Below are 25,749 nucleotides of genomic sequence, written 5' to 3'. Positions count from 1 at the left end.
AGTTGGTCTGATAAGAGGTGCGGTTCTCTTTTTATGGGCTGTTGTTCGGATGCTACCCCAAGCTCAGATCTCTCTGCTCTGCTCTGTGTGCAGTTGGTCCAGCTGTAGGGGCCAGCTCGTTATCAACGTCTATAAATAGAACAGTGCAGGTGCAGCCTGGCCGCTCGTTAAGATGTTTTTAAACACAGCCCCACACAGACACATGATAAACCAGACTGACAGAGGATGTCCATAGGAAATGAATTCAGTCAGTCACGCACAAACACAGGCATGCACACTCAGACAGACAGACACACACAGACGCTCACACACAGTCACACATGCATGCATACACAAACAGACAAACACAACACTGTGCCACACAGTAAAATGTAAACAGTTAATGTCACCATGGTAACTTCTGAGGGCAGGCTGCCACACAGATGTAATCAATCAGATCGTTAGGGAGGGAGGAGTTTTGTGGCGCTTATCAACTATTTTACTTTCTGCACATGTACACGCAGACAGAGAGACCGTCAGACTCACACACCCAGACACACACACAGGTTTTCAGCTCACATTCATCAGCCTCTCAATGATTTTATACTTTTGATGTAAACATCTCCAACAGTTTATCTATTCAAACTATCTATCTATATATTCAAACTATCTTTCTTTCTTTCTTTCTTTCTTTCTTTCTTTCTTTCTTTCTTTCTTTCTATGTCCTTTCTCTGTCTTTTTTCTTCCTTTCTTCCTTCTTTGTTTCTACCCCAATGATTTTCTGGGCCGCCTTGATGATTCTCTGAAGCCTCTCCCTGTCTGCCATGGTGCAGCTACTGTACCAGACTGTGATGCAGTAGGTGAGTATGCTCTTGATCGATGAGCGGTAGAAGGCCAGCAGCAGAGAGGAGTTCAGGTTGTACTTCCTGAGTACTGGAGATGTAACCGTTGCTGCGCCTTCTTGATGATTGCTGTGGTGTTTTCAGTCCAGGTGCAATCATGAGGAGATGAGGACGAGATGAGTTTGGTGATGAGAATGTCTGGGATTATTGTATTGAAGGTAGAACTGTAATCCATGAAGAGCATCCGGACATAGCTCTGCTGCTACTCCAGGTGTGACAGTATATCAAAATTATTGTTTAAAATGTTAATCATGGGGGCGGTGTGTGGCGCAGTGGGTAGAGCAGCTGCCCCATGTAGAGGCTATACAGTCCTCGCCGCAGGCGGCCCCGGTTCGAATCCCGCGTCGGGCAGCCCTTTCTTGCATGTCATTCCCCCTCTCTCTGCCTCCCCGTTTCCTGTCTATCTCTACTGGGTACTATCAAATAAAGGCAAAAAGCCAAAAAATATACTTTAAAAAAAAATGTTAATCATGATCATTCTTTGTGGCCAGAATTGACATCAATGTACAGATGTTTCTGTACGTCACTAAATCATCTTTATATATTATTTATATATATATTTATAAGTATTTTATTAATTTAAGACAGATGGAGATTTTTAATTTCTGTTTATGTTCACACATTCATGACTTTTATTTTTTCTCCCTAAAATCAAAAGTAAAAGTGGACATGAAGATGACACAGGAGTCAACCTTCATTCTGAGGAGAAGATTATTTTTCTTTAAAGATGTTGCCTGTTTTTTTTTTTTAAAGGAATGTTTTATTGTAGTAATTCATATTTTATAAGCTTTAAAGGGACAACGAGGAGTTTCTATTCGGTTATAAAAAAGTCTCACGTTAATGTGGATGAATCTCCGCTACCCACATGGCTCCATTTTCGCTAAATATATCGATCTGTCTCGATCGTTATTTTGTTATTATTAGTGGTGGCGGAAATGCGTTTCCTTCGTGGCGAGTTATGAGAATAACGCCGCAGAATCGCCGTTTATGATCGGAACTACGGTGGTATGTGAACCTCTTTGAACCTCTGACTTTAATTTTTGATGAATGAAAACATGAGTCTGTCTTGCGCCGGTCAAAGAAATGTACGGTGCGCGCGGAGGCTCATAAATGTAGTGTGAAAACGCTTCGCTTTTCCAAAACTCCTCGTTTTCCCTTTAAGGTTTTTTCTGCCCTTTATTGGCATTTATGACAAAATGTGAATGTTTTATTTCTTATAGAATATAAAAGAAAAGTAACATTTGTAAACCTGTTTACATTTGTTCCAAAATGTAAAGGTTTGTAAAATATAAATACTCTGTTTTCTTACTGAGCCAGTGTTATGATGTTGCTTTTTACTCACTGCAGGAAATATTTGAATGTTTAAAACTGGACATCTGTGATGGCTTTATTATTTTAAAATGTTTTATATCAAAAGAAACTCTTTAAAAGAAACTGTTAACTTGGTCCATCTCTTTCTTATGTGACATTTAGTTCAGACAAAGTTTCTGTTCACGTTCTTTATGTCCGATTTTATCTTTGGCCTGTTTGTTGTGGATACATCGTCGATGTTTTCTGAAACAAAGGGTTTAAGCATGAAAATGTTTTTTTTTTTTAATCATAAAATATTGAACAGAAAAATACAAAAATATCTGTTAGAAATATTCAAGTCAAGTACAAACAATGAAATTAAATGTAATTTGTAATTACGTTTCACCACTGGATCTGACAGGGGTAAGTACAGCGCTTTTATTGTTTATACACAGGTTTCATTTACTACAATATATTTACATTATTAGATCTAATAAATGATGCATTTGTGGCACATTTATTTTGTCTATGTTCAGACAAGCAGTAGATTAATTATAGCGATTTTACCCACATTGTATTTTATATTGCATTCATTTCTCCCTTTCTCACCCTGGCTGCGGAGCATGATGAGTGTGTTTTAGGTAAATAATCATATATTTCAATTTATTCACAAATAATGACTTATAGTGAAATACATTATGCATTATTAAAAAATATAGAAATAAAACCCAGTGAGAAGTCAAAGTCAAATAAAGAGTGTTTGTAATAATGAGGCAGCAGAAGGACAGGTGCAGTTTAACAGGTTCAATTCACTGACTTTTCCCTTTAAGAAATAAACAACATTATAAATGTGACCATCCTCTTTATCTCTAACTGCTCTGCTCCACTGTCACTGACACCTTCACTGGTAACAGCTTCGATGGGAGGTTTCTACCATTGTATATATATGGAAACATCTTCTCAGTGAAAGTGTGTGTGAAGGTGTGTATGTGTTTGTTAGTATCAGGATCAGAGAACGACAGTTTTCCTCTGTTGAAGTCCAGATTCACTCTGATCCTCTGGATCTTCTTCTGCTCTGGGAGATCAATGAATAGAGCTGATGGTGATTGAGCTGAGTGTTCACCTCCATAGAAAGCAATTCCCCATAATTCAGATCTGATATTTCTACTCCTCTGCACAGACTCTGGTAACACACCCAGTTGCCAGAGTGTATTGTCTCCAACCTCGACATCCCAGCTGTGAGTCCCTGAGTTAAAACCCTCAGAGCCCAGGACAGAGCAGACAGAATCAATCCTCTCTGGATTGTCAGGAAGCTGCTGTTTGTTTCCTTGTCCCACACCGGTCAGATCTTCAGACAGGATGAGAAATGGATGAGCAGTGTTTGGGTCCAGAACCACAGGACTGTAGGAGACCATGTCCTTCATCTTGTTCCAGATGTTGAAGGTCAGGTTGCCCAGGTGTTTGGCCTGGTCTATCAGAGCTCCTGAGTCCAGCTGTGGATCCTCCAGCAGGAGACGCTGCTGGACTCTTTCCACTGCAGCCTTGTAGTTGAGCAGGAATGAGACGTCTTCAGCTCTCAGCTCGTCCTCTGTGGCTCTGACTGTGTGTGAAAGAGCTGCTATCTCTCTGCTCAGAGCCTCCATCTTCTCCTTCATCCTCTGACTCTTCAGCTCCTCTTCCTCCCTCAGTGCAGCCATCCTGGCCCCCTCTTCCTCTTCTAGAAACTGGTGAAGCTTCTTAAACTGCTCCTTAATCTGCCTCTCTGTGTGTCGGGCCTGGACCTTAATGTATTCTGCTGTTTGATCAAACTTCACCTGAACTTCTTCAAAACCCTTTACCTTCTCCTTTAAGGGCTCCAGAGTTTCCTCAAGTTCCTTCTTGAGTTGTGAAGCAGCTTCATCGATGGGTCTGATTCTGTGGTTTTTGTGTGTTTGTGAACGCAGACAGATGAGACACATTGGCTGCTGATGGTCCAGACAGAAGAGTTTGAGTTTCTCAGAGTGCAGACTGCAGAGAGCCTCTGAAGATCTCTGCTCTCTCTGCTGTAAGAAGCTCTCACACAAGTTCTTCAACACCAGGTTACGAGGTGGTTCATCTCTTGAAGATCTTCTCTTACAAACTGGACACAGTGGATCTTGTTTCTGTCTCCACCAGCTCTTCAGACAGTCTTTACAGAAGCTGTGGCTGCAGGACAGAACAACAGGATCTCTGAAGACCTCCGTACAGACCGGACAGCAGAGATCTTCCTCTGGTCTGGAAGCCATTTAGTCTGAGAGTGAAGCTGAAAACACAGCAGACAGGAAGTAGAGTCAGTCATGGCTCCCCTCCCTCCTCTACTGACTTGACTGAAGTTTACTGTGACTCTGAGTCCAGGTTTTAGTCAAACTCACCTTCAGTGTGTGGAGTGTCAGCAGGTTGAAGCAGCAGTGTTGTAGCTGGACTCACTCACAGGAAGTTTTCGTTTGGTCTGAAGCTGAATCTGATCGTCTCTTCTTCAGTCTGCGTCTCTGGGACTGACAAAGAACAAACTGTTTCCTGGTTTATCTCAGGTGAGTCAGGTGAGGGGGTGGAGCTTTATTTACCATGAACAGGTTGAGTTTCATTCCAGATCTTTGATTCAGCAGCTCTGTTTAGTTTCTGTTTGTGAACATGAATCAGAAAACTCAGAATAAATAGTTCCCGTCAGATAAGGTGCAGTGAATATTAGTCACAGAGATGTGGAGCAGAAATATGAAGAAAAATATCAGGACTTCAAACTTACAGGATTTGAGTAAATGGACATTTACAAATACAAAATCATGGATAGGATAGCCAAACCAACAGTTTAGTCCACGTCTGTAATTCTTTGACCTTTAACCAGAGAAACACAAGGTTTTACAATCACTGTTTGTTTCTTTGGTCCTGTCCCAGGAGCTGTCCAACATCCACGAGCTCTACGAGAAGCTGAAATCTTCTGCCAGCTCCACAACAGAAACGTGGGATTCGTCCGTCAGCCTGATCAGTAAAGACCTGGTCCCTCAGCTGCGCAGCACCGTGGTCGACTTCTACAAGTGGCAGCAGAAGGAGGTGAGAAACCTGTTAAATGATGAGATAATGAAGTTATTATAAAGCTTTACTATGTTTTCCCACTGTTGTTGATGTTTATTGGCAAAAAATATGGATGTTTATTTGAATAAAATAAGCATCTTTATATAATTTATGAATTAAAACTGCAACAAATACACAATAGATCATTCTGTTTAGATTAGTTTTATTTTTAACAAATTAATCATCTGGTCAAAAAAAATACCACACTGACGTCTGCAACAAAACCATGAACATAACCCTCTGACAGTGATGATCAGTATCAATAATAATCAATGACAAAACTGCCACCTTACCGTGGTGGAGGGGTTTGAGCACCTGAATGATCCTAGGAGCTATGTTGTCCGGGGCTTAATGCCCGTGGTAGGGTCTCCCAAGGCAAACAGGTCCTAGGTGATTAGGGTTAGGGTTTAGGGTTTGAAGCCCCTTATGATGAAATTAATACCAAGGAGGGTTACGTCGCTCGGACTAGCGTTACCGGGGCCCCACCCAGGAGCCAGGCCTGGGGTTGGGGCTCGCAGGCGAGCGCCTGGGGGCCGGGTCTTGGCCCACGGGACTCGGCCGGGCACAGCCCAAACGAGAGACGTGGGCCCGCCTTTCCATAGGCTCACCACCCGCAGGAGGGTTCAGAAGGGGCCGGTGCAATGTGATTTGGGTGGCGGTCGTGGGCGGGGGCCCCGACGACCCAATCCCCAGACAGCGACTCTGGCTTTAGGGACATGGAATGTCACCTCGCTGGGGGGAAAGAGCCTGAGCTCGTGGTGTTTTGTTGTTGGACTTCTGTGCTAGTCACAGTTTGTCCATAACGAACACCATGTTCAAGCATAAGGGTGTCCATCAGTGCACATGGCACCAGGACACCCTAGACTTTGTAGTTGTGTCATCTGACCTTCGACCGTATGTCTTGGACACTTGGGTGAAGAGAGGGGCTGAGCTGTCAACTGATCACCACCTGGTGGTGAGTTGGATCCGCTGGCAGGGGAGGAAGCTGGACAGACTTGGCAGACCCAAGCGTATCGTGAGGGTCTGATGGGAAAGTCTGGCGGAATCCCCTGTCAGGGAGGTCTTCAACTCCCACCTCCGGGAGAGCTTTGACCGGATCCCAAGGGAGACTGAAGACACTGAGTCCGAGTGGACCATGTTCTCCACTTCCATTGTTGACGTGGCTGTACGAAGCTGTGGCCGTAAGGTTTCTGGTGCCTGTCGCGGGCGGCAATCCCCAAACCTGGTGGTGGACACCGGAAATAAGGAATGCCGTCAAGCTGAAGAAGAAGTCCTATTGAGTCTGGTTGGCTCGGGGGACTCCTGGGGCAGCTGATGGGTACCGGCAGGCCAAGCGTGTGCTTGGGCGGTCGTGGAAGCAAAAACTCGGGTCTAGAAAAAGTTTGGGGAGGCCACGGAGGAGGACTACCGGTCGGCCTCAAGGAAATTCTGGCAAACCATCCGGCACCTCAGGATGGGGAAGCAGTGCTCCGCCAACACTGTTTACAGCTGTTGACCTCGACTGGGGACATTGTCAGGCCGTGGAAGGAATACTCTGAGGATCTCCTCAATCCCACTGACACGCCCTCCGTAGAGGAAGCAGAGGCGGAGGACCCAGAGTGTCCCACACTGAAGTCACTGAGGTAGTCCGGAAGCTCCTCAGTGGCAAGACACCGGGGGTGGATAAAATCCGCCCTGAGTACCTCAAGTCTCTGGATGTTGTGGCAGTTGGGGACAGTGCCTCTGGACTGGCAGACTGGGGAGGTGGTCCCTCTCTTCAAAAAGAGGGACCCGAGGGTGTGTTCCAACTATCGGGGGATCACACTCCTCAGCCTCCCGTGGAAAGTCTATTCCAGGGTGCTGGAGAATTCACCCGATAGTCGAACCTCAGATTCAGGAGGAACAGTGCGTGTTTCATCCTGGCTGTGGAACGCTGGACCAGCTCAACACCCTCCACAGGTTGCTCGAGGGTTTGTGGGAGTTTGCCCAACCAGTCCACATGTGTTTTGTGGACATGGAGAAGACATTCGACCGTGTCCCTCGTGGCATTCTGTGGGAGGTGCTCAGGGAGTATGGGTGCTTAGTTTGCATTGTTGGCGGTTCGTTCATTATTTTTATGGACAGAATTTCTAGGCGCAGCCGGGGGCCGGAGGGGGGCCGGTTCGGGAGCCACTGGATTTCGTCTCTACTTTTTGCAGATGATGTTGTCCTGTTGGCCCCCTCGAACCAGGACTTCCAGCATGCACTGGGGCAGTTTGCAGCCAGGTGTGAAGCGGCTGGGATGAGAATCAGCACCTTTACCGGTCAGTCTACGTTCCCACCCTCACCTATGGTCATGAACTCTGGGTCATGACCGAAAGAACAAAATCCCGGATACAAGCGGCTGAAATGAGTTTCTGGGCGGGGCGCTCCCTTAGAGATAGGGTGAGGAGCTCTGTCACCCGGGAGGAGCTTGGAGTAGAGCCGCTGCTCCTCCACATCGAGAGGAGCCAGCTGAGGTGGCTCGGGCATCTGTATCGGATGCCCCCTGAGGTGTTCTGGGCATGTCCCACTGGGAGGAGGCCCCGAGGAAGACCCCAGGACACGCTGGAGTGACATGTCACTCGGCTGGCCTGGGAACACCTTGGGATCCTCCCGGAAGAGCTGGAAGAAGTGTCTGGGGAGAGAGAAGTCTGGGGATCCTTGCTCCGACTGCTGCCCCCGCGACCCGGACCCGGATAAGCGGAAGATAATGGATGGATGGATGGAAAACAGCAAATCGTCACATTTCAGGCAGAAATTAATAAAGCATCACTTCATTATTTTCCTGAATCTTTTTTTTCCTTCATACATTTTCCTTCTTTTTCCCCGTCCTGTCTTGTCAGGATGGAGCAGATAAAGATGAAGGTGAAGACAGCGGTGAGGGGACGTTGTCTCAGCAGGAGGTGAGTGATGAACCACATTAAACCTGAAGCTCAGTGTGCAGGACAAACATCATCCAGTGGCAGCCGGTCAATACTTTGATAAGTATATATTTTTAGATGAATGAGATAAAAGTGAGTTAAATGTGTCACCTGCAATAAAAAACGTAAAAGAAACATGTTCTACGTCATCTAAAGTCACTGATTGGTCACGTGTTTCCTCCTTGGGCCGCAGAAATCTTTGCCCATAGACTCTGGTTATAACTTGTACATGTGAGATAGGAGCTCCTGAATGCAGCTCATTGATGGTGCGTTCAGGTTTTATCAGAAATTTGAATCATCAATCAATCAAACATCGAACATCTACAAGTATAGAAACGTTGTATATCCGTTTAATTGCATCAATCGTCCATTTTTCTGACTTCTGTCTTGGTTTTTCAACTGGAAAGCGCTCAGCTTTGTCCATGTTCCATCCGAGTTTCCAACTTCCAATGTAAATGAAACACACTGTACAGTCTGTTTGACCAATGAACACACGTACATTTGAGTCCCTTGGGTGTGCAGATGAGGCAAACTCTCCGCGTGTCCACAAAACCAATGTCCAATTCTCAGTGTTTCCTTTTCCATATGGTGTTTATTTATTGACACAAACGGTTCATCGTTAACACAAGTAAGACACGGTTCTGTTCTCTTCAGGTCAGTGTTCATACATAACCATATTCTTCATCAAACTGTAACAAACACACGTTCAAACACGATCTCAATACACGATAATTCACGGTCAGAAAACTATTTGCTCTCCTCCTCTACACACACCTGATGCTCATTATGCCCTTACCTATTTGCCTTTTCCCATCATAACACCCCCACCTAGTGGTTAAACACAAAAAAGACATAGTGGCTCAAATATCCATCATTACATACTGTGATATATTTATACTCTGGTGTCGATTGAGAGACCTTATTATTATCTCTTCACCTGACGTTCGATATTGACTCCAAGTTCGTAACTTTATTATAAGAACTCAACTCAACCTGCAGAGAAAACTACACCAGCTGCCACTGACATTCTGGATCAACCCTTCAAAATAAAACACAAGGAAAAGATGAAACTAAATGAGATTAAACAGTACGGGTGGCGAAAATAATCCTTTCGAAGATGCATCGAGATTCTTAAAGGGACAATTCTGAATCGAAGCAGCGATGTCACATAATCGATCTTTAAACTCAAATAATTTATTCAAGTTTAATGATGCTGTTCACATGCAGAGACAGTGATTTATTTTATTTTAAAGCACAATGCCAAGATTTACGTTTTGTTTTGTGAACCTTTCAGTAGACTAAAGGCCTTTTCTTTTTCTTTGTGTGTTCAGACTCCAAGGAAGCTGCTGTATTGTGGAAATGCATTTAATTAATATTTTCCCATTTAATGTTATGTAAATAAAAAGTCATCATATCTATCTGACTATTTATGTTGATTAATGAAAAAGCCATGTGTGGCAACATAGAAAATTGAGGATGTGATGCATCGAAATGCACTGCGATGCATCGTATAATCGAATCGAACTGAATCGTAGACTGGTGAATCGTAATCGAATTGAATCGTGTGGCCAGTGAAGATGCAACACACCACAATTAAACAGTGAACAGTAAAGATGTAATAACCACCTGGTCCAGTAGGTGGCGCTGTTGTCTAACGTCCATCTGTCTGTCTGTTTGTGTCCTCAGTGTTCAAACCGAGCCGAGCTCCTCGCCTCCATCAAGTCCAGAGCGTACGGAGAAGCAGCAGAGGTTTGTTACTTCCTGTTCAGTTTATTCCTTATAATCAATCAAACAGGTGTCAAATATTAAAAGTATATTTGATTTGTGTGGTCACTCCAAGGCCTCCAAGTCCCGTCGCCATCGTCAGGTGGAGGTGGACTTGACCAGCGCTGAGGCGGGACCGTCCTCCACACCGGGTTCCTCCAGGATCAGTAAACCGTCACTCAAAGCCAGAACCAAGGAGAACATCCGGATCTCAGGTAAACACGTCCAACTTCATGCTGCTGGAAGAGGTGGAGGGTGGTAGGTTCAGGGACATCACGGTGTTCACACCACCCTAACATCCTCCTCCTCCTTTTTCTGTCCTGCTGACGTTGAAAACATAATTTAAAGTTGTGATGATGAACACGATCAGATAAAGTCAGAAGTGAACTCCACATTTGTCTTGAATGATGCGTTCAATGACTGAAACTCTTTTTTTCATCATCAGCTGCCTTTGAGAAAGAAGCCATGTCGACCACTGTGATCTCCAGTCTCACCAGTCTGGACTCTGCTCCTTAAGGTACACACACACACATACACACACCTTAAACACATCACAATCAGGTTATTAGTCTGTACAGTTTTGACCTGTAGGTGGCGCCAGATTCACTTTAGCTTCATCTGTTGGAGCCATTTTCATTATTAATGATTAATGAGAAAACACAGAACTCTGTGTAAGTGACATAAAGTCAGGACTTTGTTCATGGGAGTGTCCAGTTAACAAAGAGCTGCGTTATGTTTCTCACATTGATATAGTACATTAAATCAAAATTATTGTTTAAAATGTTAATCATGATCGTTCTTTGTGGCCCAAATTGACATCAATGTACAGATGTTTCTGTACGTCACTAAATCATCTTTATATGTAATTTAAGACAGATGGAGATTTTTTATTTCTGTTTCATGTTCACACATTCATGATTTTTCTTTTTTCTCTCCAGAAAATCAAAAATGTAAAAGTGGACATGAAGACGACACAGGAGTCTTCATCCGATTTTTTTCTTTAAAGATGTTGCCTGTTTTTTTTTTTTAAACAAATGTTTTATTGTAGTAATTAATATTTTATTAGCTTTAAGGTTTTTACTGCCATTAATTGGCATTTTATGACAAAAATATGAATGTTTTATATCTTATAGAACATAAAGGAAAAGTTAAAGTTGCAAACCTGCTTACATTTGTTCCAAAATGTTAAGATTTGTAAAATATAAATACTCTGTTTTCTTACTGAGCCAGTGTTATGATGTTGCTTTTTACTCACTGCAGGAAATATCTGAATGTTTAAAACTGGACTTCTGTGATGGCTTTATTATTTCATAATGTTTTATATAAAAAGAAACTCTTTAAAAGAAACTGTTAACTTGGTCCATCTCTTTCTTATGTGACATTTAGTTCAGACCTTAAGTTTCTGTTTTTCTGATTTTATCTTGGGCCTGTTTGTTGTGGACACATTGTTTTCTAAAACTCAAAATTATAAAATATTGAACAGAAAAATACAAAATAATCTTTTAAAAATATTCAAGTCAAGTACAAACATTGAAATTAAATGTACTTTGTAAATACGTTTCACCACTGGATCTGACAAGGGTAAGTACAGCGCTTTTATTGTTTATACACAGTATACAGGTTTCATTTACTACAATATAGATGCATTTGTGGCACATTTATTTTGTCTATGATCAGATAAGCAGTAGATTAGTTATAATGATTTTATCTACATTTTGTTTTATATATTGCATTCATTTCTCTCTTTCTCACCCTGCCGGACATTGGCTGCGGAGCACGATGAGTTCAAAGATCTGCGGGTGTGTTTTAGGTAAATAATCATAGATTTCAATTTATTCACAAATAATGACTTATAGTGAAATACATTATGATTCATTACAAAATATAGAAATAAAGCCCAGTGAGAAGTCAAAGAGAAATAAAGAGTGTTTGTAATAATGAGACAGCAGGAGGACAGGTGCAGTTTCACAGGTTCAATGCACTGACTTTTCCCTTTAAGAAATAAACAACATTATAAAAATGATCATCCTCTTTATCTCTAACTGCTCTGCTTCACTGTCACTGACACCTTCACTGGTAACAGCTTCACTGGGAGGTTATCATCACCAGTGAAAATGTATGGAAGCATCTTCTCAGTGAAAGTGTGTGTGAAGGTGTGTATGTGTGTGTTAGTAACAGGATCAGAGAACGACAGTTTTCCTCTGTTCAAGTCCAGATTCACTCTGATCCTCTCATGCTTCTCCTGCTCTGGGAGACCAATGTCTGGACCTGATGGTGAACGAGCTGAGTATTCATCATTATCATCATCAAGAAATAGACCTTCATATAACTGTATTCCCCAAAATCCAGACTCTATCTTGTTTCCCTTCCTCTGCACAGACGCTGGTACCACACCCAGTCTCCAGTCTGTGTTGTCTCCAACCTGGACATCCCAGCTGTGAGTCCCTGAGTTAAAACCCTCAGAGCCCAGGACAGAGCAGAAAGAATGAATCCTCTCTGGATTGTCAGGAAGCTGCTGGTAGTCTCCTTCTCTCACACTGGTCAGATCTTCAGACAAGATGAGTCCTGGTTCAGCAGTGTTTGGGTCCAGAACCACAGGACTGTAGGAGACCATGTCCTTCATCTTGTTCCAGATGTTGAAGGTCAGGTTGCCCAGGTGTTTGGCCTGGTCTATCAGAGCTCCTGAGTCCAGCTGTGGATCCTCCAGCAGGGGGCGCTGCTGGACTCTTTCCACTGCAGCCTTGTAGTTGAGCAGGAAGGAGACGTCTTCAGCTCTCAGCTCGTCCTCTGTGGCTCTGACTGTGTGTGAAAGAGCTGCTATCTCTCTGCTCAGAGCCTCCATCTTCTCCTTCATCCTCTGACTCTTCTGCCTCTCTTCCTCCCTCAGTGCAGCCATCCTGGCCTCCTCTTCCTCTTCTAGAAACTGGTGAAGCTTCTTAAACTGCTCCTTAATCTGCCTCTTTGTGTGTCGGGCCTGGACCTTAATGTGTTCTGCTGTTTGATCAAACTTCACTTGAACTCTTTTAAAACTCTTTAACTTCTTCTTTAAGGGCTTCAGGGTTTCCTTAAGTTTCTTCTCCAGTTGTGAAGCAGCTTCATCGATGGGACTGAATCTGTGGTTTTTGTGTGTTTGTGAATGCAGACAGACAACACACACTGGCTGCTGATGGTCCAGACAGAAGAGTTTGAGTTTCTCAGAGTGCAGACTGCAGAGAGCCTCTGAAGACCTCTGCTCTCTCTGCTGTAAGAAGCTCTCACACAGGTTCTTCAACGCCAGGTTACGAGGTGGTTCTGACTTTGAAGATCTTCTCTTACAAACTGGACACAGTGGATCTCGTTTCTCTCTCCACCAGCTCTTCAGACAGTCTTTACAGAAGCTGTGACTGCAGGACAGAACAACAGGATCTCTGAAGACCTCGGTACAGACCAGACAGTAGAGATCCTCCTCTAGTCTGGAAGCCATTTAGTCTGTGAGTGAAGCTGAAAACACAGCAGACAGGAAGTAGAGTCAGTCATGGCTCCCCTCCCTCCTCTACTGACTTGACTGAAGTTTACTGTGACTCTGAGTCCAGGTTTTAGTCAAACTCACCTTCAGTGTGTGGAGTGTCAGCAGGTTGAAGCAGCAGTGTTGTAGCTGGACTCACTCACAAGAAGTTGTTAGTTTGGTCTGAAGCTGAATCTGATCGTCTCTTCTTCAGTCTGCGTCTCTGGGACTGAGGAGGAAATGCAGCAGTTTCCCGGGTTGAGTCGTGAATCATGGGAGGGGGCGGAACTTGGTCAAAATGAAACTTGTTTATGAAACTGTTTAGTTTTTGTCAGATAAATGTGGTGCAGTGAATATTAGTCACAGAGATATGGAACAGAGACAGAAGTGCTGTGACAAGAAAATCATCAAGAAAAGTATCAGGACTTCAAACTTGCAGGACTTGAGTAAATGAGTTGTTTGCCTCTGATGATGTGTGTTGGACAGAAACCAGGACGCTCTTAACCTTTGTGAGAAGCCCTTAGAGTTCGGGCCTTGCACTAAAGCTGTGTGGTTGAGTTGAGAGAGACTCACCTATAAACCTACCATCCCACTTTATGATCTGATTGACCAGGTGTTTGTCCTGCAGAGACAAGTCACTGAGTAAGGACACAAGGAACAAAAGACACATGATCAATAAAAGCTTGATAACAGAGGATCACCAACTTCTGATGCTACCATGAAGTGGGACACATTTCTTAGGTAAGACAAACACTGATGAACTTTTCTACAAATTGTCTCATAATTTTTATTAAAGGTTCACTTTGATAAAAAAAAAAAAAAAAAAAACTGGGAATGTCTGGCAGAATCCCCTGTCAGGGAGGTCTTCAACTCCCACCTCCGGGAGAGCTTTGACCGGATTCCGAGGGAGGTTGGAGACATTGAGTCCAAATGGACCATGTTCTCCACTTCCATTCAAGGAAATTCTGGCAAACCATCTGACGCCTCAGGAGGGGGAAGCAGCTGTTGACCTCGACTGGGGGTATTGTCGGGCGGTGGAAGAAATACTTCAAGGATCTCCTCAATCCCACTGACATGCCTTCCATTGAGGAGGTAGTCAGGAAGCTCCTCAGTGGCAAGGCACCGGGGGTGGATGAAATCCGCCCTGAGTACCTCAAGTCTCTGGATGTTGTGGGGCTGTCGTGGCTGACACGCCTCTGCAGCATCGCGTGGCAGTCGGGGACAGAGCCTCTGGACTGGCAGACCGGGGTGGTGGTCCCTCTTTTCAAAAAGGGGGGACCGGAGGGTGTGCTCCAACTATCAGGGGATCACACTCCTCAGCCTCCCGGGGAAAGTCTATTCCAGGGTACTGGAGAGGAGAATTCGGCCGAAGGTCGAACCTCGGATTCAGGAGGAACAATGCGGTTTTTGTCCTGACCATGGAACGCTGGACCAGCTCTATACTCTCCGCAGGGTGCTCAAGGGCGCATGGGAGTTTGCCCAACCAGTCCACATGTGTTTTGTGGACTTGGAGAAGGCTTTCGACCGTGTCCCACGTGGCATCCTGTGGGAGGTGCTCCGGGAGTATGGGGTCGGAGGCCCTCAGCTGACCCTCCTCCAGAGAAGAAGGGTCTGGCTGGTCCACCTATGATTCTGCGATCGTAGAAAAAAACGCTCTGGCCGTTTGGAATTCTTTTAACCAGCACACTTCCGTCAGGCCAGACTACCTGTTGAGTAACGCACATTTCCTTATATTAAAGCCTTGTCGGAATGGTGGGACGTTCGTATGTCGGAATGGTGGGATGTTTAAATGGTGGGATGTCCGTGTGGTGGGATGTCGGAATGGTGGGATGTCGGAATGACAGCATGTAACCTGGAGGGAGATGGAGTTGTTGATTTTCAAATTTGTGTGCTGTGCTGTGTGAAATGCCAGAAAGGTAAGGGTTGCTTTAAGGTACCGACTGAAGAACTTGGCTTTGCAACTCCACTGAGCAAGAGTTGGGTGGCTACAGCAGGTATTCAGGTGGGCGCCCCCCACCTCGGGGTTAGGGTTAGTCTGTGAGTGAAGCTGAAAACACAGCAGACGGGAAGTAGAGTCAGTCATGGCTCCCCTCCCTCCTCTACTGACTTGACTGAAGTTTACTGTGACTCTGAGTCCAGGTTTTAGTCAAACTCACCTTCAGTGTGTGGAGCGTCAGCAGGTTAAAGGACAATTCCAGGCGAATTCAACTCGGGGGTGTATTTTCCTATCATTTTAGGTCTAAAAGAAGGAATCTGAAGATTTTCAGTTTAATGTCTCCTATTTTGCGGTAGTTGCGTCTGTCCCCGCATCGCCACGGCAGCAATGAATGGGAGTGGATGTAAGTTCCGCTGTTTAGGCTGTTTACATCCCTCAAAGCCGCAATTTTTTTCCACAGACAGCGTCAGATGGCTACTCAAACATGCACCGAGAAGTTTATTTACTTCAAGCAAGCCGACATGTTTGTAAAACTAGATCTAATTCAACGTCTCCCGGAGTCTCGCGCAAGCCCGAAGTTGCAGTGTTGGTGTATTCAGGCGAGTAGGAGCTACCGCTTGTGTCATTTAAACACAGGAATATCAACTCTTGACTTGCTTGAAGTGTACATTTATTTCCACAGACAGCATCAGGTGGCTACTCAAACATGCGCCGAGAAGTTTTTTTTACTTGAAGCAAGTCAAGAGTTGATATTCCTGTGTTTATGACACAAACAGTAGCTTTTCCCACTGCATGTGAACACACCGCGCACGGCAACTGGGTCTCGTGCGAGACTCCGGGAGACTTTGAATTAGAACTAGTTTTACAAGTGTAACCTGTTCAAAAAAAGAGAGAGAATAACCTACCTGTTGTCTCATAAGTAACCTGTAGAGAAAAAAATGTTACAACAGTTAGAAATATTTTATTTTTATATTTTCCTTTTATTGAGCATAATTTTCATTTAATTACTAATTGCAGTCTTTATTTCGTTCTGTATTTTATTTATTTGGGTTATCCCAGAGGTCAGAGGTCAGTAGTGGTTCTGTGAGGAAGCAAGTGGTTTCATTCGCTCAGAGTGGAGCAGCTGAATTGCGATTGGAGGAAGTCAGCTCGTGCCCGCCTCCTCGGCGCATGTTCGTGTGACACACCGAGACACACACAGAGCGCATGATGGCATGAGGAGAGCAGAGCCACAGGTGTTTGGAGTGATAAAAGTTCGGAAGAAAACACTGGATATCGAGCAAGAGGAGCTGTTGGAGCTGGCACCTGAGCGTCCGGTAACCACGAGAAGCGACCCTGGGAACCCCACCTTTGTTTATTCCTTTCTTTGCCCGGTGAGTACGGTGAAAAGTAGCTAGCTCAATGAGTTAGCATTCGTTCGCGGTGTGTGCTAACCTGCCGAGCCGGAGCCTTAGCTCACTGTGTGGTGTTTATTTCCCCTTGATAGACGAGAGAAATGCGTGTGTACGTGTGGGGAAAGAGTATATGTGCCTGTTATTCACGTTGTGTGAGCAGAGAGAAACGCCATTAAGCTGTGTGTTGATTTAGAAGACTGCTTTGTTTTTTATGTGTATTATTGTGCTGCTCCATTCAGGCACAGGTTAAAGGTCTTGATATCAACTTAAAACAAGTTCATATTACCTGATTTCACTTACCTTAATCCAGTGTGAGTGTACTGTCGAGCTGTGAATATATTGAAATTGTTTACATGTGATTTCTGATTGTTTATCAGTGATTTAAATGATTTTATTTTTCATTTCAAAAGAAAAACAGTTAAAGTTAACCTCAGGCTAACACTGTAAAACATGTTATCTTGAAATAAGTTAACAGTGGGAAAAGTTGTTTTATATTGATATTGATTACACTGAGTAAATGCAAACTGTACAGTTAAAAAGAAAAGGTGAATAGATTTATTCAAGCCCTGTTGTATTACGCAGGCTGGGTTTTTTGGACACCTTGGATCTTGGAGTGAGATTCTCTTCCTGACGAGGGAGAGTGGCGAGCCAACCCGTGTGACCACTTGGATCAAAGAGGACATCTCTTCGTCAACCACCGTCCTATCGGTCGGGTAGGACTGTGAAGGATTCACATAGTTAAAGGAGAACGATACAAATTTTTTATTTTTTATTTTTATTCTTTTTTTGGGAAAAACAAACTGAGAAAGACTCAAACATTAAAGGAGCACTATTTTTCTACTCTCGGAAAAGAGACACTTTATTTTATTTTATTTTAAGGGTGCACCCGATTCAGAGACATTGAAAATGATATAGAAGGCCGGCCGAAATTGTAACATTGTTTATTACATGTGTGTTAATACTTTCAATACATTCAAATATTGCTAAACTTACCTCTGCATGTTCCCTTTTGCTTAATTGGTGTCCAGTTCATTACTCTAACATTTCTCCCTCTCGAGTCTAGGAAATTCTGGTCCGTGTCACTTACCCTTCAGGTGGGTTACACAGTAAAACTTGGCGAGCCAGCCAGGAGGGAGACAATTAATTAATATATTTCTATCATAATCAGATTAAAGGGACACCTTTTGAGTAATTGAAAAAAAAAAAAAATTTGAGGTATTTTTGGTTTTATTGACTCATCTCATTTTCAAGTTCATTGACAATTCAGTTTTTTCCTTGTTTAAAGATGGATATCATTGAGAAAGAGGGGGTAAAGATCCCAAATGCTGTTTTAGTCAGTGGATTAACCGATACTGAGTTTGACAATGAGGTCTTTGAATTTCTTAAGCAATATGGGTCTATCTCTAGAATAATCAAAGTACCTACCACAGATCCTGTAACTCAGGTAATTGTAGAGTTTGAGTATGGCAGTGCCGTAAAAGACCTTGAAACCACTCGCTTACCTTTCCGAAGACCATGTGTTACCAAACCTGAGGTTATTCACCATGTGCAGAGTCTTGCCAGCATTTACAGTAGTGATGTGGGAACCAGTGCGACAGAGACTTACCTTTCTGGATTGAAAGACTTAGCTAAGCTGAGCGGCATGGATTTTGGAAATATCCTCCGTAAGGAGCTGGCTAGGATCAGTGAATCCGTCAGCACTGAGACCCCAGTTGAAACCAGTGAAGCCCCTGTGGAAACTGAGCCGCCCCTTACACAAAGTGATATCCAAGCTACTGCTCCTAGCTTTGTCAGTGTCCCCACTGAGGTGAGTCAGACCTTCTCCAGACCCCAGACTGGCACTGAGGTAAGAGATCTTCTCTCTCCAGTACGAGAAAGAACCAGCCCTTTCCACTTACCTTCAGATCAACTCAGCACGCCGGAAGTGCAACGTGTTGTGGTTGAACACATAGTCAAGAGCAGTGAACTTTCATCTCACCTTCATTCTCCTTGTAAACTGAAACAGTTTTCCGGACGGCTTCCTCAGCCAACCTTTGAGGTCGACTACGACACGTGGCGCAACAGTGTGGAGTTCTGCTTGAATGATCCGTCAGTCCCTGGCTCCCAAGTGGTAAGGAAAATAGTTGAAAGTCTTTCCCCTCCAGCAGCAAACATAATCAAGTCATTAGGACCTCAAGCTTCACCAAAAGAGTACTTGACCTTACTTGATTCTGCTTACGCCACTGTCGAAGATGGGGATGAGCTTTTTGCACGATTCTTGAACAACAATCAAAATGCTGGGGAGAAAGCGTCAGATTACCTGCAGCGACTTCACACAGCATTAAACTATGTGGTCGCGAAAGGAGGGATTTCTGCTCCTGATGCTGACAAACAACTTCTCAAGCAATTCTGCCGTGGATGCTGGAATAGTCTTCTCATCACCAGTCTTCAGCTTGAGCAGCTCAAGAGCAAGCCACCATCATTTGCAGAGCTTCTTCTCTTACTGCGAACCGAGGAAGACAAACAGGCTAACAAAGCTAGCAGAATGAAACAGCCCCTTGGTTTTACCAAGCCAAAAGCCATGTCAAATGTGCAGGCTGCACACATATCCTACACAGAGGATATTAGCGTGCCACAGGAAGCAGAACAAGCTTTTGTAGCCATGACCAAAGACATCCAAAAGCAGATCGCTGAGCTTCAGGTTCAGGTCGCAAAGCTCAGTGCATGCAGTCCGGAGAATCCTGGAAAAAAGAAAGCCACAGTAAGTACAAAACAGAAGCAAAAGACAAAAAACACCCAGCCGGACGGACAGCTTCAGCAAATGACAGCCATGGTGAAACCAAAGCCATGGTATTGCTTTAAATGTGGTGAGGATGGACATATTGCATCCACCTGCAACAACATGCCCAACCCCACCCTTGTGCAGGCCAAGAAAGCAGAGCTCCGAGAGAAGCAGCGTGCTTGGGAAGCCCAGAATGGCTCACCCACCACACACCGGTTAAACTAGAACGGGCTTCCATTGAGGGGAAAATGGAAGCCAAGCAACCACCATGTCCCCCATCTACAGGTGAGCAAAACCCTGCAATTTACTCCCACAGAGTCACACCAGAAAGGAAATTGCCAAAACATCTTGTAGGTAGCAAATGTACGGCCAGTGTAAATGTAGGTGGGGTGGACTGCAGTTGTTTGCTTGATACCGGGTCACAGGTCACCACAGTGGCCAAGTCCTTTTATCAGACCCATCTGTCTGATCATCCTATCAGACCCATCAGCGATATCCTTGAAGTAGAGGGAGCAAATGGCCAACCTGTTCCTTACCTGGGATATGTGGAGGTTGACCTCAAGTTCCCAAAAGCCCTTCTTGAGTCCGAGCCTGAAATTTCAACTTTGGCTTTAATTGTTCCTGATCTCAGGTCGAATAGTGGTGTCCCATTGCTAATCGGCACCAACACTTTAGACCCTCTCTTTGATCAGTATTGTCATGAATCTTCATTTTCCCATAACTCACCTTGCCATGGCTACAGTCACGTCCTTCGTACACTGCAACTGAGGAAAAAACAAGCAACAAGTGGAAAGCTTGGTTTTGTGAAGCTCAGAGGGAGAGAACAGGAAGTCCTTCCAGCGAAACAAAAAGTGCTGCTTGAAGGCTGTATGTGTGTCAGTTCAGTCAACACAGAGAAATATGGCCTGTTAGAGCAACCATCCAGATCCACTTTGCCAGGCGGTGTGTTTGTGGACTCTTGTCTCATTTCCTTGCCAGAGCATGGCTCCAACAAGCTCCCTGTCCTCCTTAGAAATGAAACCGAACGTGACATCATTCTACCTACCAACTGCATTATCGCAGATTTGACTGTTGCAGATGCTGTCATCGAGAATCACCATGTGGTTGATGAAGAGGATCAGAAGCATGTTGTTGAGTGCTCTACTCACCAAGCAGAGGCAAAGCTTCCTGGGAAAAGCTTTGATTTCGGGCCTTCTCTTCCTGAGGAGTGGAAAGAGAGAATTACAACAAAGCTCAGTAGCTTTTCTCACGTCTTTGCCCAACATGATCTTGACTTTGGTCATGCGACCAAAATCCAGCACCACATCAAGCTGAAGGATGATACCCCAATCAAACAGAGACCCCGTCCGATTCATCCTCGGGATTATGAAGCAGTCAAAAAGCACCTTCAAACCCTTCTTGACGCTGGCGTAATCCGAGAGTCAGAATCCCCATTTTCATCACCGATCGTGGTGGTGAGGAAAAAGAATGGCGATGTCCGCCTATGTGTGGACTATAGAAAATTAAACCTGCAAACAATAAAAGACTCCTATGCATTGCCAAACCTGGAAGAGTCGTTTTCCGCTCTCGCTGGATCCAAGTGGTTTTCCGTGATGGACCTGAAGTCTGGGTACTATCAAATTGAGATGAATGAAAGTGACAAGCATAAAACCGCCTTTGTGTGCCCCTTTGGATTCTGGGAATTCAATCGGATGCCCCAGGGAGTCACCAATGCACCGAGCACATTCCAACGGCTCATGGAGAAGTGCATGAGTGATATCCATCTGAAGGAGGTCCTTGTTTTTCTTGACGATCTCATTGTGTTTTCGGACACTCTTGAAGAACACGAGACTAGGCTCATCCACGTGCTCAGCCGTCTCGAGGAATATGGTTTGAAACTTTCACCAGATAAATGTAAGTTCTTTCAGACTTCGGTGCGCTATTTGGGGCACATTGTTTCCAGCGATGGAGTGAAGACTGACCCTGAAAAGGTTCAAGCCTTGAAAACCTGGCCGAGACCACAGAACTTAAAGGAGCTCCAATCCTTCTTAGGCTTCTCCGGTTATTACCGGAGGTTTGTCAAGGATTATTCAAGGATCGTCAAGCCCTTAACCAACCTTACAGCCGGATATCCACCACGGCGGAAAGGAGTCAAGGTCAGTGTAAGTGATGGAAAATACCTCAGCCCGAAAGAGCCGTTTGGTGAACGCTGGGATACTGAGTGTCAACAGGCCTTCGAGGCGATCATACACAAGCTAACATCGTCCCCTGTCCTTGGTTATGTGGATGCTAAGCTTCCTTATGTGCTCCATACGGATGCTAGCACAACAGGATTAGGAGCCGCTTTATATCAAGAGCAGGAAGGGACCCTGCGTGTGATTGCCTATGCTAGTAGAGGACTCTCCTGCAGTGAAGCAAGATACCCAGCACACAAACTTGAATTCTTGGCCCTTAAATGGGTGTTATGGCCGATAGGGGTTCGGCCTTGTGTGTGTCTGTCTCTCTCCCTTCTCCTCCACAGCTCCGCCCAGGCCTCAATCAGTGAAACGAGGCTCACCTGGTCCACTGAGCTAAATACCCTGCAGCTGACACCAGAGAGCGGGGGCAGTGCTGGGGACTGCTGGGCTTGCCTGCCTCCCATTATGGCTTTCTGTTTTAGTTTGTAGTGTTTGTTTGTATCACTTCTATGTTTTGTATTAAATCTCTTTTAGTTAAGTTAGTGCCTTTGTGTTTGGTTTGGGTCATTGTTGGGTCCCTTGTTATGCCCCTCTGGGCCAACAAAGTACTGGGGCGTAACAATTGGGGGCTCGTCCGGGATCTGAACAACCATGAGGTGAAGTGAAGGTTTGTAGCTGTTGTGTGAGGTAGTGGTAGTCTTCTTTCAAGATGGTTTGTGATTTAATTGCCTGTCTGTGTTTGCTTGAGAGTTCCCTGTAAGGTAGTCGTCGGGCAGAGAGAGACTCTTGCCACTTTGTTGTTTTGCCTTTCTTATTTTTGGTGGTGAAACCTGGGTGTGGGTACGTTTTCTGTGTGGCAGTGGGCCTTGCCTGGGTCCATTGTTCACTTGCAGAGTTCAACGTTTAAAGAAGCCTCCCGGGAAGCCACTGAAGACTAGATAGTTAACCGCATCACAGGGTGCCTCTCCACAACCTCACTCTTCTACAGAGTTGCACAGCAGTGTAATCACAATCTCTTGTGGGTTGACTACCTCTAGTTTCGTCTGGATTCTGTGTGTAAAATGGTAACAGTAACTTTTGGGATGTGACTTTTTGTGTGGTACCTGCACAGTGCGTTCGTTGGGTCGTTTGGTTGCAGCTTAGGTGTAAGTTGGCAACATTTTGTGTAGCAGTGGCTACTGTGTGACCTCTTTTGTGTTGTGCTGTTGCAGTCCACTTTTGGTTGAGTCACTTGTGTGTTACTGTTTGCTAAGTTGTGGCTGCCCTCGAGTCACCGCAGTGTTGTAAGTGAATTAACCTTTGTTTCGTAGTTTCCCTCATGGTGGTAGCCATTTTGTTATCTGGTGGGAGTGGCACCCACTTGTGTGGCTACTGTTGGCTGCTCACTCTCTTAAATCGAGTGGCAGTGTGTTGGTTGGCCGCCTTGTGTATTTTGATCTTGTTGGATCCACTTTGACCTTTTCGTTTGTCCTGACCGCAGTCCCAGGGTTTATTTTTGATAAATGTGTTTATTTGAGTTGAGTCCAGGTTCGGTAGTCCTTTTTGTTTAGAAATGTCAATGAATAGACAGTATGATATTCTGTTTATTCATTGTCTTAAGGGGGGGGGTGTTATGGCCGATAGGGGTTCGGCCTTGTGTGTGTCTGTCTCTCTCCCTTCTCCTCCACAGCTCCGCCCAGGCCTCAATCAGTGAAACGAGGCTCACCTGGTCCACTGAGCTAAATACCCTGCAGCTGACACCAGAGAGCGGGGGCAGTGCTGGGGACTGCTGGGCTTGCCTGCCTCCCATTATGGCTTTCTGTTTTAGTTTGTAGTGTTTGTTTGTATCACTTCTATGTTTTGTATTAAATCTCTTTTAGTTAAGTTAGTGCCTTTGTGTTTGGTTTGGGTCATTGTTGGGTCCCTTGTTATGCCCCTCTGGGCCAACAAAGTACTGGGGCGTAACATGGGCCATCACAGAGAAGTTTCACGACTATTTGTATGGAAACTCCTTTACTGTCATCACAGATAACAATCCCTTGACATACCTACTTACCACAGCCAAGCTTGACGCTGCGAGCTACCGTTGGTTAGCCGCACTCTCGACTTTCACTTTCAATATCAAGTATCGAGCTGGTAAGCAGAACGCGGATGGGTTGTCAAGGAGACACCATGGTGCCTTGGAAAATGATGCTGCATCGCAGGAAGAGAGCCAAAGGATTGACCGATTCACTTCCCAGCTATTGACATCCATAGGCAAGTTTGAACTGGTGACCCCAGAGATTGTCGCAGCTACCTGTCAAAGACATACTGTGAGGCAGGTTCAAGAGCTCTCACCTTTCTATGGCTACGTTGAATCTCTTGCCATTCAAGCGGATGCAATCCCTGATGTCTTTGAAGGAGAGTCGCAAGATGGGGCCTCAACAGTACCCAAGTATAGTGAGTCTGACCTCAGGAAATTTCAAAGAGAAGATCCCGTTCTTGACAGAGTTATCAAGCTGGTGGAGTCCAACAACTTACCTGCAGATCACACAGCAGATTCTCCTGAAGAACGGTCGATCCTAAGAGAACGGAAAAGGCTTCAGTTGAAGTCAGGCATTTTGTACCGGACACGGGAGTGTGAGGGACAAACCCTCTTCCAGCTAGTACTCCAAAATGCCCTAAGACCCACTGCACTCAGGAATCTTCACGATGAAATGGGGCACTTAGGGATTGAGCGCACTCTTGAACTTACCAGATCACGGTTCTACTGGCCGAAGATGGCCGCCGAGGTGGAGAAGAAAGTGAAAACATGTGAGAGATGTGTTCGGAGAAAGACACAACCGGACAAGGCTGCCCCGCTTGTTAATATCCAAACCACTAGACCAATGGAGTTGGTCTGTATGGACTTTCTTTCATTAGAACCAGACAGCCACAACACTAAGGACATCCTCGTCATTACGGACCACTTCACTAAATATGCCGTAGCCATCCCCACCAGAGACCAGAAGGCTAGTACCGTCGCAAAAACCTTATGGGAACACTTCTTGGTCCATTATGGGTTCCCTGAGCGCTTGCACAGCGATCAGGGTAGAGACTTCGAGTCTCACACCATCAAAGAGCTGTGTGCGTTAGCTGGCATCCGTAAAGTGAGAACAAGTCCTTACCACCCCAGGGGAAATCCTGTCGAGCGGTATAACCGAACACTCCTCAGTATGTTAGGCACCCTACAAGACAAAGAGAAGACTCAATGGCGAGACCATGTCAAACCCCTCACTCATGCTTACAATTGCACGAGGAATGACGTCACCGGGTTCTCGCCATATGAGTTAATGTTTGGCAGACAACCGAGGCTGCCCTTGGACTTAGCCTTTGGGTTGCCAGTCAAAGGAAAAGAGCCCAGTTCACACTCTCAGTACGTAAGGAACCTGAGATCTCACCTGGAAGAAAGTTATCAGGTCGCCATTGAAAACTCTCGCAAGGTCGCAGAAAAAAACAAGAGGCGATTTGATAGAGTTGTCAGAGAGTCTACATTGGCTGTTGGGGATCGAGTCCTCGTCCGTAACCTTCGTCTCCGCAACAAACATAAGCTGGCGGATCGTTGGGAGTCCACAGTCTATGTGGTTACCAAGCAGATGGGCGACTTACCTGTCTACTCTGTGAAGCCGGAAAAGGAGGAAGGACCACCACGGACACTACATAGAGACCTTCTACTTCCTTGTGGATTTCTTCCTGAAACTGAGAGAGAGGAACAAAACCCAAAGAGCAGTCCAAAGAAACCTCGAACAAGGCAGCAAAGTGCCATTCAGCAAGATGAAGAGCCCTTTGATACAGATAATGACACATATGACGGCTGGTATGCAACTGCTACCTTACCGAATGTTCAAGACAGGAGATTTGTTACGGTGTATGATATGCCAAGACACAGTCTTGCACCTGTCCCAAGTAACCATGGTCAAGACCCTGCAAATCCTCACCCTTATCACATCAGTATGGCTGAGGAGGAAGTAGAAAATCCACCTGAAAAGGAAACAGAAAACTCACCTGGAAAGGAAGTAGAAAGTCCACCTGAAAAGGAAACAGAAAACTCACCTGGAAAGGAAGTAGAAAATCCACC

The 25,749-nt window shown here is 44.9% G+C and overlaps 2 protein-coding genes and 1 long non-coding RNA gene across 3 annotated transcripts; 1 reads left to right on the top strand and 2 right to left on the bottom strand.

Moving 5' to 3' along the window:
- Positions 1 to 3,040: 3,040 nt before the first annotated feature.
- On the bottom strand, positions 3,041 to 4,435 carry LOC311005915 (E3 ubiquitin-protein ligase TRIM35-like; the record flags this gene model as incomplete). The annotated part of the gene is made up of 1 exon (XM_083998522.1): positions 3,041 to 4,435. One exon carries the CDS (start codon positions 4,433 to 4,435, stop codon positions 3,041 to 3,043), a length of 1,395 nt encoding a protein of 464 aa, XP_083854648.1.
- A 7,546-nt stretch (positions 4,436 to 11,981) lies between these two features.
- Positions 11,982 to 13,406, bottom strand: LOC311005914 (E3 ubiquitin-protein ligase TRIM35-like; the record flags this gene model as incomplete). The annotated part of the gene is made up of 1 exon (XM_083998521.1): positions 11,982 to 13,406. The coding sequence occupies one exon, from the start codon at positions 13,404 to 13,406 to the stop codon at positions 11,982 to 11,984; it is 1,425 nt and encodes a 474-aa protein (XP_083854647.1).
- Positions 13,407 to 16,338: 2,932 nt separating this feature from the next.
- LOC311006146 lies at positions 16,339 to 17,749 on the top strand. Its single transcript, XR_014596373.1, has 2 exons — positions 16,339 to 16,736; positions 17,340 to 17,749. It is a non-coding gene; the product is annotated as an uncharacterized lncRNA (long non-coding RNA).
- The last annotated feature ends 8,000 nt before the right edge of the window (positions 17,750 to 25,749 follow it).

This window comes from Trachurus trachurus (genome assembly GCF_905171665.1).
Source record: "Trachurus trachurus genome assembly, chromosome: 22".
Classification (NCBI taxonomy): domain Eukaryota; kingdom Metazoa; phylum Chordata; class Actinopteri; order Carangiformes; family Carangidae; genus Trachurus; species Trachurus trachurus.
The sequence above is the reverse complement of the archived record's forward strand: the minus strand, read 5'-3'. Positions and strand labels throughout refer to the sequence as shown.